We start from the raw sequence: 13,191 nt of genomic DNA on the forward strand, positions 1-13,191 counted from the left end.
CACACACTTGGATACACACAGATATCATTGAGTAATAGCTGACAGTGCTATCTTTGTCTATCTGTGATCTCTGACATGCGTGTGAACTCTGCAGCACTCCAGCACGGTCCGTTACCGTAATGCTCAGCGTGAGGACAGTGAAATCAAGATGATACAAGAGAAAAAGGAGCAGGCTGAGATGAAACGGTATTTCTGTCACTCCGTACACTTGCCTTGGCATGCGGTCAGTTAAACAGATCTTATCGCCCCACCCCCCCATCCCAAACAAAATATGCCATGTGCGAGTTATTACACCTTATCTTTCTCTTGTACTGCTTGCTGATGGTGGCATAGTGCTATCGGTATATGACAACAAGACATATTACACAGAAACAAAGCTTTTGTTTCTGGTTGGCTGTATTTATTTGCCATGTACAGAGAGACTATAAAAGTGAAACCATTTTAGCTGATTTACAGATACAGTTTGTTTTAAAAAAAGTAATATAATGTCCCTTCTATGCATCCAAGATCTTTCTATGTTCATACTCTTTTTTTGTATTCCAAAGCCTCCTTGAGAGTGTAAAAGCAGATGAGATTTCAAAAGGGTTTATTATTATGTCTCTGATACTTTTTTTGGGGGGGGGGGCGGGGTTATTCACAGAAAAGTCCAAGAGGAAGAACTTCGGGAAAACCATCCATACTTTGACAAGCCACTCTTCATTGTTGGTAGAGAGCACCGCTTTCGAAACTTTTGCCGAATGATTGTCCGGGCCCGTTTCAATGTGTAAGACCAAAACTAATACAAATCCATTGCATTATATTATTAGTTACAGTAGCATTTTCATACGCATCAAAGAGATGACTAATCCTTTTGTACCATAATCACAAAAAATGCCATGTTGTTTCACAAACTGTTGTGTGTGTATGTGTTTTCCATTTTTTTGCTGACACTGTGCTAATGGGCTTTTTATGAATAGGTCTAAAACGGATCCCAATACAGGTGCAGTGAACAGCACAAAATACCATCAATTATAGTAAGTCTGTAAATGTTTAGGGCTTTTGCATGATAGCATGGTAATATACACAGATTTATTTTTCATATTTTCAGGAAAGGGTGGTGAAATTCAATATAAAAAATGATAGCAGCATACACTTTTATTTACACTTACTTATGTAATGCAAATGAAATAATAAATTATTTAAATTGTAAAATATGAATACATTCTCGTAGAATTTATTTTGAAATAGTGAAAAATACAAAAAAGTAAAAAAAAAAAACTAAAAATGTAAACAACTTCTAGAAGCATTACAGTAATGAGAATTTGGAGGAGAAATGTGCTTAATTGTCATAAAAATAATGTCAAAATAATATTTGTATTTCTTATTTGTTCCTCATATTTTGGGGGTCAAAACATGTTTTCTTGTGATTCCTTAATTTATATGTCTGTTCTGATTCTACAAATGTAATATGAGAATGGTCTTTGTAAAGTTTTGATCTGTAAAACATGCCAGGGTGAGTTACTGTAGTGTGGGATTAGATTTAAACTTTTGGGCTGCAGTGTCCTAGAAAGATTTCACCAGTTCCAAAGATCTGCAAAATTAAGACAGTTACATAAGCTCAGACTGGAGGAAAAGAGTAGGAAAAATGCAGAGTAGAAAAACCATGTTTTGGCACATTCAACCTGCACTAAACCTTGCATGTGTGTGTGTGTGTCTGTGTGTGTTCTCCAGTGATTTGCTGGGCTTGGTAACCTATCTGGACTGGGTGATGATCGTGGTCACCATCTGCTCTTGTATTTCCATGATGTTTGAGTCCCCTTTTACTAGGGTCATGCATGTCCCTACCCTGCAGGTATTCTAAACCCAACCGGTCACCATTCTATCCCACACAAAACACCTGACTAACTTTTTTACCTTGTAAATATTCCTCATCTCTTTCCTGAAGGCTGGTCATCATGTCTCGTTTTTGTGCAGTCCAACACTTTTGATTGCCACTCCAACTAATTTTGCCCTTTTGAGCACATTTGACAATGATCCCCACTGATTTAGGCTACTTTGGAATTCACTTATGTTGACTTTGAATGTGAATGTTTTTAGGGTGCCTTTGTGCTGTCATTTATGAGACAGAATGATTTAACTGATTGACCTGCTGCTCCTGAATGTCTGTCTCTTTTTCTATACCACTGATTGACACTCCACTTCAGACTGTCAAGGATGACCTGATCTTTACCTGATAAAGATATTTTCAAGGGAAATTTCTGTTCTAAGCATAGAAAAAGATTTTTATCCTGGCCTCAGTTATGTGTCTCGACACTTCCAGTCTTAAAAGCTGCTCTAACTTGCCAACAAACAAGGAAATGTTATGACCTATAGTTACAGTATTTTTGTTGTGATGAAATATTAGTGACATTGCTAGCTACAGATTGAATAGAGCTTGTTTCTGTTTCCCAAAATCATGTCAATAGCACTAGTATGTTACATGTACACTTTCACATATAAGCTCACTTTAATAGTTACTGATTTGCAGTTAAAATTAATTACAAAATGAATTGTTCAGTAAAATACAGATAAAAAATGTGACTGCTAACACAATGTCATTATAAAATACAGATAAACACACATCTGTGACCACATGCTCTTTATTAATGCTTCTACATTGCTTAGCAGCCATAAACAGCTTACTGTTAGACTGATGAACAATATTACTTTGCAGAAGAATTGCTGATAAATTGCCAATAAAATGTAACTATTTAAAAGAAATAAGCCACTCAAAGCTCTATGTTGCCGAACTTTACCACAGGCTTTAGGCACTTCACCTTGCGTTGTGCTTAAGAACACCATATACCTGTGGTAAAATCACTGAAACACATGAAACACTGCTCATTTTCATTGTATGCTATTGTAAACTAAACCACCCCTTTCCCTGCAGATCGGAGAATATGTCTTCGTCATCTTCATGAGCATTGAGCTGAACCTGAAGATCATGGCAGATGGTCTGTTCTTTACTCCCACTGCAGTCATCCGAGACTTCGGCGGCGTCATGGACATCTTCATCTACTTAGTAAAACTCCATTCTCAGCTGCTCTCCAATGAAAAACCCACTTTCCGATGCATGCGAATGGCAGCCTTTCGATCTGATTACTCACTTCCCTAATGAGGCTCTGAAGATTGCATTTTAATGACCCTAAACAGTGCTTCATTTAAATGACCCAGTCATCCTGTTTACTCGTTTCAAAAGAATTCTGCCAGTTTCACACAAACATTCTTTGCATTTTATAGAACAGCCTACACCTCCAGTGCTGACTATCTAATAAGTAATACTTATTGCATTTATATTAATGAAGCAATATAAATGTGACATAGCAAAATCATCTGCAGTTAGTGATTTCACGTTCAAGATCGGGAATCATTGAAGAGCTGTGCCCTTTAAGGTGATCTTTCTGCCCACTCTGTAGGTCAGTCTGATATTTTTATGCTGGCTACCAAACAATGTGCCCCCTGAGTCTGGTGCCCAGCTCCTCATGATGCTACGCTGCCTACGCCCACTGCGTATCTTTAAACTGGTGCCGCAGATGAGGAAAGTGGTTCGAGAAGTCCTTAAGGGTTTTAAAGAGATCTTCCTGGTGAGTAAACAGGTCCACTTCCTGCCTTTAGTCACTCCGTAAAAAGAGAGCAGAGATGACTGGTTATTATGAATCATTATTTGATTGTTAATATTGGTTGTGCTAGCATTTTTGCTTAAAGTGGTCATATTCTTTCAACATTTACGTTTTAGCATTATAGTTTCACATAAGTTTTCAATGTCATTTCATTGTTTCAGTTAATTATACTTTTGGACAAAAAGGTTTGCATATTTTTGCATAGTACATCAAACTCCTTTATTTTACATTTGTCGTGATATGTCCCCTTTATTGCAAGGCAAGAAGCTTTGCAGTAGGGGAATGTAATGCATTAATGCAGCAGTATTTGTCCTGGAGATTTTTTATGGACCTTCTTTATTAAAGCTTTGCTCCCGTTGGGTACTTTTCTGTGAGCTTAGTATAGTGTTACTGTATATGAGAGTAATGTAATGACCAGGTTTTGTGGGGAAGCCATTTTGCTGTAGACTGGATTATTGATTTCCCAAACAGGTCTCTATTCTTCTTCTGACACTAATGCTGGTGTTTGCAACCTTTGGGGTGCAACTCTTCGCTGGAAAGCTTGCCAAATGTAATGATCCCCATATATCCAGCAAGGTATAAGGCAATTCTTGCAACTTTTCAAACTGTGTTCAGAGTGGAGGCTCTTTTGTACTTCACTAAAATATTGTGCTTTGTGAACTTTTTCAGGAAGACTGCCACGGCATCTTTAGAATCAATGTGAGCATTTCAAAAAACCTGAATTTAAAGCTCAGGCCAGGGGAGAAGAAACCAGGATTCTGGGTGCCAAGAGTTTGGTATGAAACGGAACAAGAATGTTCTCTATATATATATATTTTTCAAGGCAAGCATCACTTTAACTGTTTCTTATACTTAAAATTACTCCACCCTGTACAAACATCAATGATAACTCAAACTGTGTGACTTGTTGAGATGTGTTATTACTTTCTATGTAGTATATATTGAATTTTGTCTGTCCACTGATAAAACAGGCGTACAAACCAATAGAAACACATTGAATAAGGGACCCGAGTCATATTTAGGGATCAGAATATCAACAAGACTAGTAAGGATCAGTATACAACCACTTACACTCTAGCACAGGGGTACTAAAGTTCGGAGGCCAAGAGGGCCGCATTTAAACTACATAAAATGCAAAGGACCACATACAACTTGGATCGCAAAACTTTTATTTAGGCCTAGTTAAGACAATATTTGTAGTATTTACAAGTACTTACTTGTCCTTTAATGGTTGTCCTACTTATAGTGTCACTGAACATGAAAAAAATGTCATTAAAAAAGGATTAATAGTTTGTCTTGATGTATTCTTAATGCAACAATGCATTCATACTCTGAGTATGATAAAAAGGCCCAAATGCATAAGGAAAAACATTACTGAGCAAATAAACTTAAGAACTGATGAAAAGAAGTCCTTTTTCCTAGTGAAAAGTCTGCATTGTTATCACAAGTAATTTCTGGTCTGGCTGTTGCTCAATTTTTTGATACTTTTTATACTCTATTGCACCTTTTTAATACTTTTTATAATGCCTATTTATACTCAGGCTCACTTACAAAGGTTTCATTATTGACCCTATTGTAATTGCTCGGCCAATTATTATTCTTCTCCGAAATGAATCACATTTTTGAGGGCCTAAACGTGCTCGAAAACTCATGAAACTTTACACATGCGTCAGAAGTGGTGAAAATTTACGGCAGATACGGGTTTCAGAATTAGGTGTGGCAAAATGGCTCGATAGCGCCACCTACAAAATTTCAATTAAGCACCCTTCATGCTACATTTCACGTACAGGTATGAAATTCGGTAGACAGATGTAACAGCCCAATACCCTTTCATCGCTGCTTGCAGCTTTAATTATTATTATATAAACACTACTGTGTTTGTTGTAGTTCTGTTTTCTCCGTTTCTTTTCAGACTGTGAAACAATGGCCCGTTTCAGTGTTGACACCTTGTGGACAACTAAATTAGTGCACAAACTATTCAAAACACACATGCAAAATGCGTCATGCGCAGTGTATGCGGAACAACCGAAGTAATATTATCGGTCGGTTTGAATGCAAATTATAATAACAATACATTCATATTTAGCATGACGCGGGCCACAAATTTAATGCTGACGGGCCGGATGCGGGCCACCTGTTGAGTACCCCTGCTCTAGCAACTCCTCAGAACAAAATAGCGACCACACAGCAACACTCATGGCAACCACCCTGAATCCTCTATCAACAACTTAGAACACCTTAAAAACTGAATAGGATCACCTTGGCAACCACTCAGGGCATGATTGCAACTTCTAAGAACAAATTAGAAACCACATATAACTTTGTGGCACCCACCCAGAATAAGGTGGCAACACCTTAGAAACTGTATAGCAATGCCCTGGGAACCATCCAGAAGTCCTCAGAACAAAGTAGCAACCACATAGAAATGCCATGGTAACCACTCAGAATACTGTGTGGTAACAACTTAGAATAAAATTACCACATAGGAATGCCCTGGCTACCAATCAGAACACCCTTCTGATACACATCATAGCATAGCAATGTTCTAGCAACTACCCAGAACACTCTAGCAACACCCTAGCAACCACATACAGTAGCAATGCCCTGGAAACCACCAGTGACTTTTGCATGGGTGGCAAATTTCTTTAGAAAATTTTTAAACATTTGAAATTTATAAACATTTTTGATATCAACTTGACTAATGAAATTAGAACATTTGAAAGAAAAATAGTTTGGACATTCATTTTTCACAAACAAACTTTTCTTTTAAAAGCACTGAATAATTCAATACAAACCGAACCTGTCACACCTTCAGTGTTGAGGTCTTTTTGAAAAAATCCCTGTAGTAACATCTCATCTGTGGCAGCACAAACCAGTATTATGAATGTTCTCATCACATAAACAGCACCACATTTTCATCATATTTTATATGTATTTCCCCATAAGCAATAGTCAGAGTTGCAGTACAGTTGTACGGTTTGTCGTGGGCACAAAGCAGGGGGCTGATATATCTTTCCCTCAGGCATAAACACAAACAGCACACAATCATACACCCACACACCAATGAGTCTGTTATTGCTTTAGAGATTTGTGGCAACACAATGGCAAATTATTTGTAAGACATTAAATAATGAAGACCATCAAAACACACACATGGGTCCATAGCACTTCTAGAACGGTCAAGGTTTCTGCTAAGGCTGAATAAAATAGAGAGAGAGAGAGAAAGATTGTCACTCTTTTATCTTTGAGCACTGTGCGTGGTAACAGGAAAGGCATTTTTGTGTTTGTGTTCAGCCCGTAGAGCAGCATGTCCCCAGTCCTCACACACACACACACACACACACACACACACACACACACACACAGACAGGCAGACAGAGACCATAACATTTTGATACCGAATAATACCTAAGATTACACGAAGGGACTGAAATTTTTGTTTTGTAATGTGTATGGGGAATATAACAAATAAATGTCTGTTTCATCTTTCACCCAAATATAATTTACTTCTGTTTTTAGGGCAAACCCTCGAAACTTCAATTTCGATAATGTGGGCAATGCCATGCTGGCTCTGTTTGAGGTGCTATCACTGAAGGGTTGGGTGGAGGTGAGAGACGTCATCATACACAGAGTGGGACCGGTAAGTTACTTTTTTTTTAACAGTGACCTCTATACTACTAAGTTGATTGATCTGGACTGTACTGATCAGGACATTCGATTGTCTCAGATTCATGGCATCTACATCCATGTCTTTGTGTTCCTGGGCTGTATGATTGGGCTCACCCTTTTTGTTGGTGTTGTCATAGCCAACTTTAATGAAAATAAGGTAGGGCAGTTTTCTTACTGTTAGTTGATTAGTAGCTATGTTTGTTGGCTGTTCCCTGATCAGATGTGCTAAATGTGTTTGTTTAGGGCACAGCTCTTTTGACTGTGGATCAGAGGAGATGGGAAGATTTGAAAAGTCGTCTGAAGATTGCTCAGCCCCTCCACCTCCCCCCACGTCCAGGTAAGTACTCACTGGAGGTCTCCAGAATTTAAATGTCTATTTGTGCACCACCATAATGTTGCTCTATTGCCGTTTTGACTCCACCATGTGTTTGAGCAACAGAAAATATAGTAGTTGCAAGAGTAACAAGAATAATAATATATCTTAATTACATTAAAGTATAAACTAAATCAGCCTGTTTGATATTTTGTCCATCAAAAACATCTGAAGATAAGTAAAGCGTCTTTCAAAAGGAGTTCTGCAGGTAACTGGATAAACGTCACCAGAGCAGCGAGTGTACTGTATTATTCAGCAGCAGCCTCTCAGTCTCTTATCTCTTTCTTTTTTTTTTTTTTTTCCTCCCTCCATCTTCCCTTCTTCCTCTCCTGGCTAATGAGCCATCCCTGCTTTGCATGTGTTTCCTGAAGCACTTAATCAGCTCTCTTCTGCCATAGTAGAGAACAAACTAAATTTAAGCTTTCAGCGGTGGGTACACCCCCAAGGCAATCACACACTTGATAATAACCACTTCACTTCTGAGTCAGAAGTTATAGCTGCCTATAGTATGAATGACTTTGGGCTCCGTGGGCACCTTAGAGCCAAAGAGAGAAGAGCCTTTCTCCCTGTGTCTCCCATAGATTGACTGACTGATTGATTTGGCAGTCGCAGGCTCTGCGGTGAAGGCAGTAGCTCATTATGTTTTTATGTTTGACTGCCGTTGGCTTGCCTGGAAACAGACACTTCAAAGACATGTTTCATAACAGCAGGAAAGAATAAACACAATTATCATAGTAGGCAATTATCCAGGCATATTTTATGTGGCAATTAGACACAAAAATTCTCCAATCTACTGACATATTTGATTGATATGTTTTGAACCAAATTCCAAGGGCTGCAATGGACAGATTTTCAGTGCTTTTCTTCTCTTTTCTAGTCATTAAGTACGTCTGGCTTGTTCAATTATCATTTTAACCAATAGAAAAACATGCTGCAGTTCTTTGTAAATTACAATAGAATTGTTCATCTATGCCGCCTTTGTAAACAATGGGCTGAACCAAGGGCTTTTCACTATCAGCATGGAGGCAGCGTGCTCTTCCTCCAATACTGATAACTGAAATCTAATTTTGTTCAAACAAAACAAAATACATTTTGCCACATTGCAAGTTATGCAACCTTCTGACTTAAATTAAATTTCCCTCAAACAGTCTCAAAACGCAAACATCCTTACTACTACTACTACTAATAATATTTAGCAGTCCAACCATAGAAGGTTCTTTTTTTCTGCCCTAAAAGTGTTTGGGCGTCAGAGACCGTAAATCGTGATAAATGCTATAATAGTATATAAATAATGCTAAAATAATACTTCTGCAATAATGTTCAGTGCATGCCGTATATGAACTAAAATGAAGGATAGTTATAAAGAGCTGTGAATGGCAGTCAACGGAGCTTCCTTTGTGCTTCCTGCCAGGTAGTCTACACACTGGAATAAGAGAAAAATCAATACCTTAGTCAGCACTCGGCAGAGTAACCACATCAATTCCAACTCTATTGAAACCAGCTTCAAATAATCTGTCTGTGTTCTGTGGCTGTTGAAATGAACTTGTGATTACAGTGTATGATGAATGACACTCAGACCTTGTGACCTTAAGCTAAAAGACAGCAAAACGATGATGCGGCGGATCTGTAAAAGCAAGGCCAAGGGTAAAGCTCTTACCGAGTATATTGAATGAACAGTTGAGACGATTTTCTCTCAGTGAGTCCTTTAATTGATGATAAAAGAGAGCACAGAAATTATTCTGAAGGTCAGGGGATTTTAACCAAGTCTTTGTTTTATAACAACAGTACCGGTTCATTCTGAAAAGCCCTAATTTTCTGTTCTTTCAAAACTGAAATTCCTTCTCTCGCCTTTACAGAAAATGGTGGATTCCGTGCCAAAATGTACGACATCACCCAGCATCCCTTTTTCAAGCGAGGTATCGCAGTGCTGGTGTTAGCACAGTCTGTCCTTCTGTCTGTTAAGGTGAGGAAGTTTACAGCAACAAAACACATTTTTGTTGTATCTTAGCACTAACATTACAAATTATTTTTTGTTTATGTGTTACAGTGGGATGAAGGGGACCTGGTTACTTTTCCTTTAGCCACAATGTCTGTGGTTTTCACTTTCATTTTTGTTCTGGAGGTAATGGTGTTACTGTTTCCTGATCTTTCATGAGTCAACCCAAGCAAGTTTTAAAATTCACCAGAGGCTCTGCAGTTCATGAGGTCTTTCTGAAGTATTGTACGGTCATGACATAATTAAATTTCCTCTGCTTCAGGTGACTATGAAGCTGATAGCTATGTCACCAGCCGGATACTGGCAGAGCAGGAGAAACAGATATGACCTACTCGTCACATCCCTGGGAGTCATATGGATCGTTTTGCACTTTGCTTTACAGGTACACACTAAAATGTCATGCATTTTCAGCAAAGGGGTTTTTTTATTGTACCTTTTACCATAATGATTTGAGCTTCTTTTTAAAGAAATTTCTTGCACAATTACAATAAAAGAGCACTACACAAAAATAAAACAATGTTTTTCAAATGAACAAAACAATGAATGGAAACAACAGCTTATTTATTGGGGTCTTTTGATAAATTAAAGGAAACAATTTTCCTCTACCTTTAATTTTTGTAAAACTCACAGATTTAAACAATTGCTTTGTTTTAAGGCACTTACATTTATGAATATAACATTTGCTAAAATAAAAAATATGATTCAATAAAAACTGATTGTGTACATCTACAATTGTTACACAAAAGGTTAAATAATTTCTAGTAAACTCCGATACCAAAATAATTGAAATTTGAAGCCTATCATACATGTCAGACCGAAAAGGCACTGCTGTTTAAACAGTAGAAAAAACAATGATCTGTTGTTTCAATTTCAGATTCACAGAGGTACAATTATTATGATCTAAATTTAATATACATGATTTTGTTTTGTTTTGTTTTGTTTTGTGATGTACATTACAGCACTTAGATTTTTTTTTTTAATGTCCATTATTTTACAAATGAATTTCTCTTTCTTTAGAATGCTTACACATACATGATGGGCACATGTGTGATAGTATTCAGGTTTTTCACCATATGTGGGAAGCATGTGAGTATGCCTAAATGATTATGCTTGTAAAAATATGCAACATAACATAAAAATTATATTTCCTCTTCCACTTCAAACCTTACAGTGCATTTCCTTCACCACTGAGCTGTCTTGTATTTACAGGTGACGTTAAAGATGCTTTTGCTAACTGTGGTTGTCAGCATGTACAAGAGTTTCTTTATTATCGTGGGCATGTTCTTGCTGTTGCTGTGCTACGCTTTTGCTGGCGTCGTCCTTTTCGGCACTGTCAAATACGGTGAAAACATTAACAGGTGAGCTGTCATATGACACACGGAGGCAATGATTTCACTGTGTCAGCGTACCAGAGGCGAGATTTGTAACACTTACTACTACCCACAGCACTGATATAATTGTCTAAACGTTTTGCTTGAATGCCCTACTTGCATTTGGTAGAATCAATTTTCAGGTGAAGCTGACAGCATGAGAGGAAGTGACTCTGCTTGAGCTGTTACCTTTTCTTCTTTCGCCCACAGGCACGCAAACTTCTCCACCGCGGGGAAAGCCATCACTGTACTGTTTCGAATAGTCACAGGTGAAGACTGGAATAAGATCATGCATGACTGCATGGTAAGAGATTGGATGGCAGCCCCGTTTTGCCCGCAAGCAAGCGTGCTTGCTGTGAAAATCATTAAAAAAAAATCTGGTTTCATTCTACACACTTCTGAATGATTTATTTAAATCAAAGCACATCAGCTGCAAGCCCCATGTGTTGATTATGTTTGTTTGTCTGCCTTGTCCCCCAGGTGCAGGCGCCATTCTGCACCCCGGACAAACATCGCTACTGGGAGACGGACTGCGGAAACTATGCTGGCGCCCTCATTTACTTTTGCTCCTTCTATGTCATCATTGCTTACATCATGCTCAACCTGCTCGTAGGTAAGCACCTCTTTTCCCTGACCGCCGACACAATATCCTGTTTCATCTCCCAGGGTGCCATCTAATTTCCTCCCGCTTTAGACGCTAGCCAAACTAGCTCATAAAATACAATATCACTGCTCATTATTCTTCCTGACGTCCTTCAATGTTTATTATCTCTTTTTTCCCAGAACAGAGAGGTTCCTTCCTCTAAAAGACTTTCTCTCGTAGTTCAGCCCTGGTCACTGCTGAATATGAATGAGGCTTTTGAATCACTTTGGGTCAAAGCCAGCTTTAACACTCTGTCTCTATTGCTTTTGGTTTATGGACTACACAGATGTACACACTTATTAGTCACCAGCATATGTTGTTGTGTGCTGGTGTTCACACCAGGCTGCTTAAATAGCTTGTGCAACAATCACAATTTATTTGAAAATTGGGTAACACTTTACAATAAGGTTCATTAGTTAAACATTAGTTAATGTATTAACTAACATGAACTAACCATGAGCAATACATTTGTTACTGTATTTACTAATCTTCGTTAACATTAGTTGAATGAAAATACAGTTGTTTGTTTATGTTAGTTCAGAGTGCATGAACTAATGTCAACAAGATTTTAATAATGTATTAGTAAATGTTGAAATTAAAATGAACAAAGATTAATAAATGCTGTATAACTGCAGTTCATTATTAATTCATGTTAACTAATGTAGTTAACTAATGTTAACTAATGAACCTTATTGTAAAGTGTTACTGAAAATGGTTTATTCCAGTTTGAAGTGATATAGCAAACAGAATATATAATTGCAATTTGAATGTAAGGAAGTTGGATAATAAATAAATGATCATTTTTTTTTCTTTTTTTGGGGGGGTCTGGTTAATTTACACTATTTATAAGTTTGGGATGAGTATGTTTTTTTTTTTGTTTTTTTAAGATATTAATACTTTTATTTAGCAAGGATTGTTTAAATTGATAAAAAATGACAGGAAATACTTTCATGTTACAAAAGCTTTTTATGTCAAATAAATACTGTTCTTTTGAACTTTATATCCATCAAGGAATCCTGAAAAAAAATGTATCACAGTTTTAAAAATATTAAGCAGCACAACTATTCTGATCATTGATACTAAGAAATGTTTCTTTAACACCAAGTTAGAATGATTAGAATGATTTCTGAAGGATCATGTGACACTGAAGACTGGAGTAATGGCTGCTGAAAATTCAGCTTTGCATCACAGGAACAAATTACATTATAAAATATATTCAAATAGAAAACAGTTAACCAGTTTAAACTGTAATAATATTTTACAATATTACTATTTTTACTCTGCATCCTTGGTAAGAAGAGACTTTTTTCAAAAGTTTGGGATCAATAATATTTTAATGTATTTATTGGGGTCAGTAAGCATTTTTTTTTAAGAATTAAAGAAATTAATACTTTTATTTAGCAAGGATGCATTCAGTTGATCAAATGTGACACTAAAGACACTTAAAATGATACAAAAGATTCTATTTCTGATAAATGCTGTTCTTTTGAGTTTTCTATTCA

General features: G+C 37.2%; 1 protein-coding gene across 6 annotated transcripts in view; it reads left to right on the forward strand.

The window, feature by feature from the left end:
* The window catches only part of nalcn (sodium leak channel, non-selective), a 97,019-nt gene that overhangs the window by 73,222 nt on the left and 10,606 nt on the right, over positions 1–13,191 (forward strand). For 5 of the 6 annotated variants that reach the window (XM_051904664.1, XM_051904661.1, XM_051904662.1 and 2 more), the window contains 18 exons: positions 95–186; positions 641–763; positions 957–1,013; positions 1,711–1,831; positions 2,909–3,040; positions 3,435–3,602; positions 4,110–4,214; positions 4,308–4,414; positions 7,158–7,278; positions 7,366–7,464; positions 7,551–7,644; positions 9,537–9,643; positions 9,728–9,802; positions 9,939–10,058; positions 10,694–10,762; positions 10,886–11,034; positions 11,257–11,350; positions 11,527–11,659. In XM_051904664.1, coding sequence (XP_051760624.1) covers positions 95–186; positions 641–763; positions 957–1,013; positions 1,711–1,831; positions 2,909–3,040; positions 3,435–3,602; positions 4,110–4,214; positions 4,308–4,414; positions 7,158–7,278; positions 7,366–7,464; positions 7,551–7,644; positions 9,537–9,643; positions 9,728–9,802; positions 9,939–10,058; positions 10,694–10,762; positions 10,886–11,034; positions 11,257–11,350; positions 11,527–11,659 — 1,966 coding nt within the window. The remainder of the gene's footprint in view (positions 1–94; positions 187–640; positions 764–956; positions 1,014–1,710; positions 1,832–2,908; positions 3,041–3,434; positions 3,603–4,109; positions 4,215–4,307; positions 4,415–7,157; positions 7,279–7,365; positions 7,465–7,550; positions 7,645–9,536; positions 9,644–9,727; positions 9,803–9,938; positions 10,059–10,693; positions 10,763–10,885; positions 11,035–11,256; positions 11,351–11,526; positions 11,660–13,191) is intronic. The other variant, XM_051904665.1, reaches the window with a different exon arrangement.

This window comes from Ctenopharyngodon idella, chromosome 9 (assembly GCF_019924925.1).
Source record: "Ctenopharyngodon idella isolate HZGC_01 chromosome 9, HZGC01, whole genome shotgun sequence".
Classification (NCBI taxonomy): domain Eukaryota; kingdom Metazoa; phylum Chordata; class Actinopteri; order Cypriniformes; family Xenocyprididae; genus Ctenopharyngodon; species Ctenopharyngodon idella.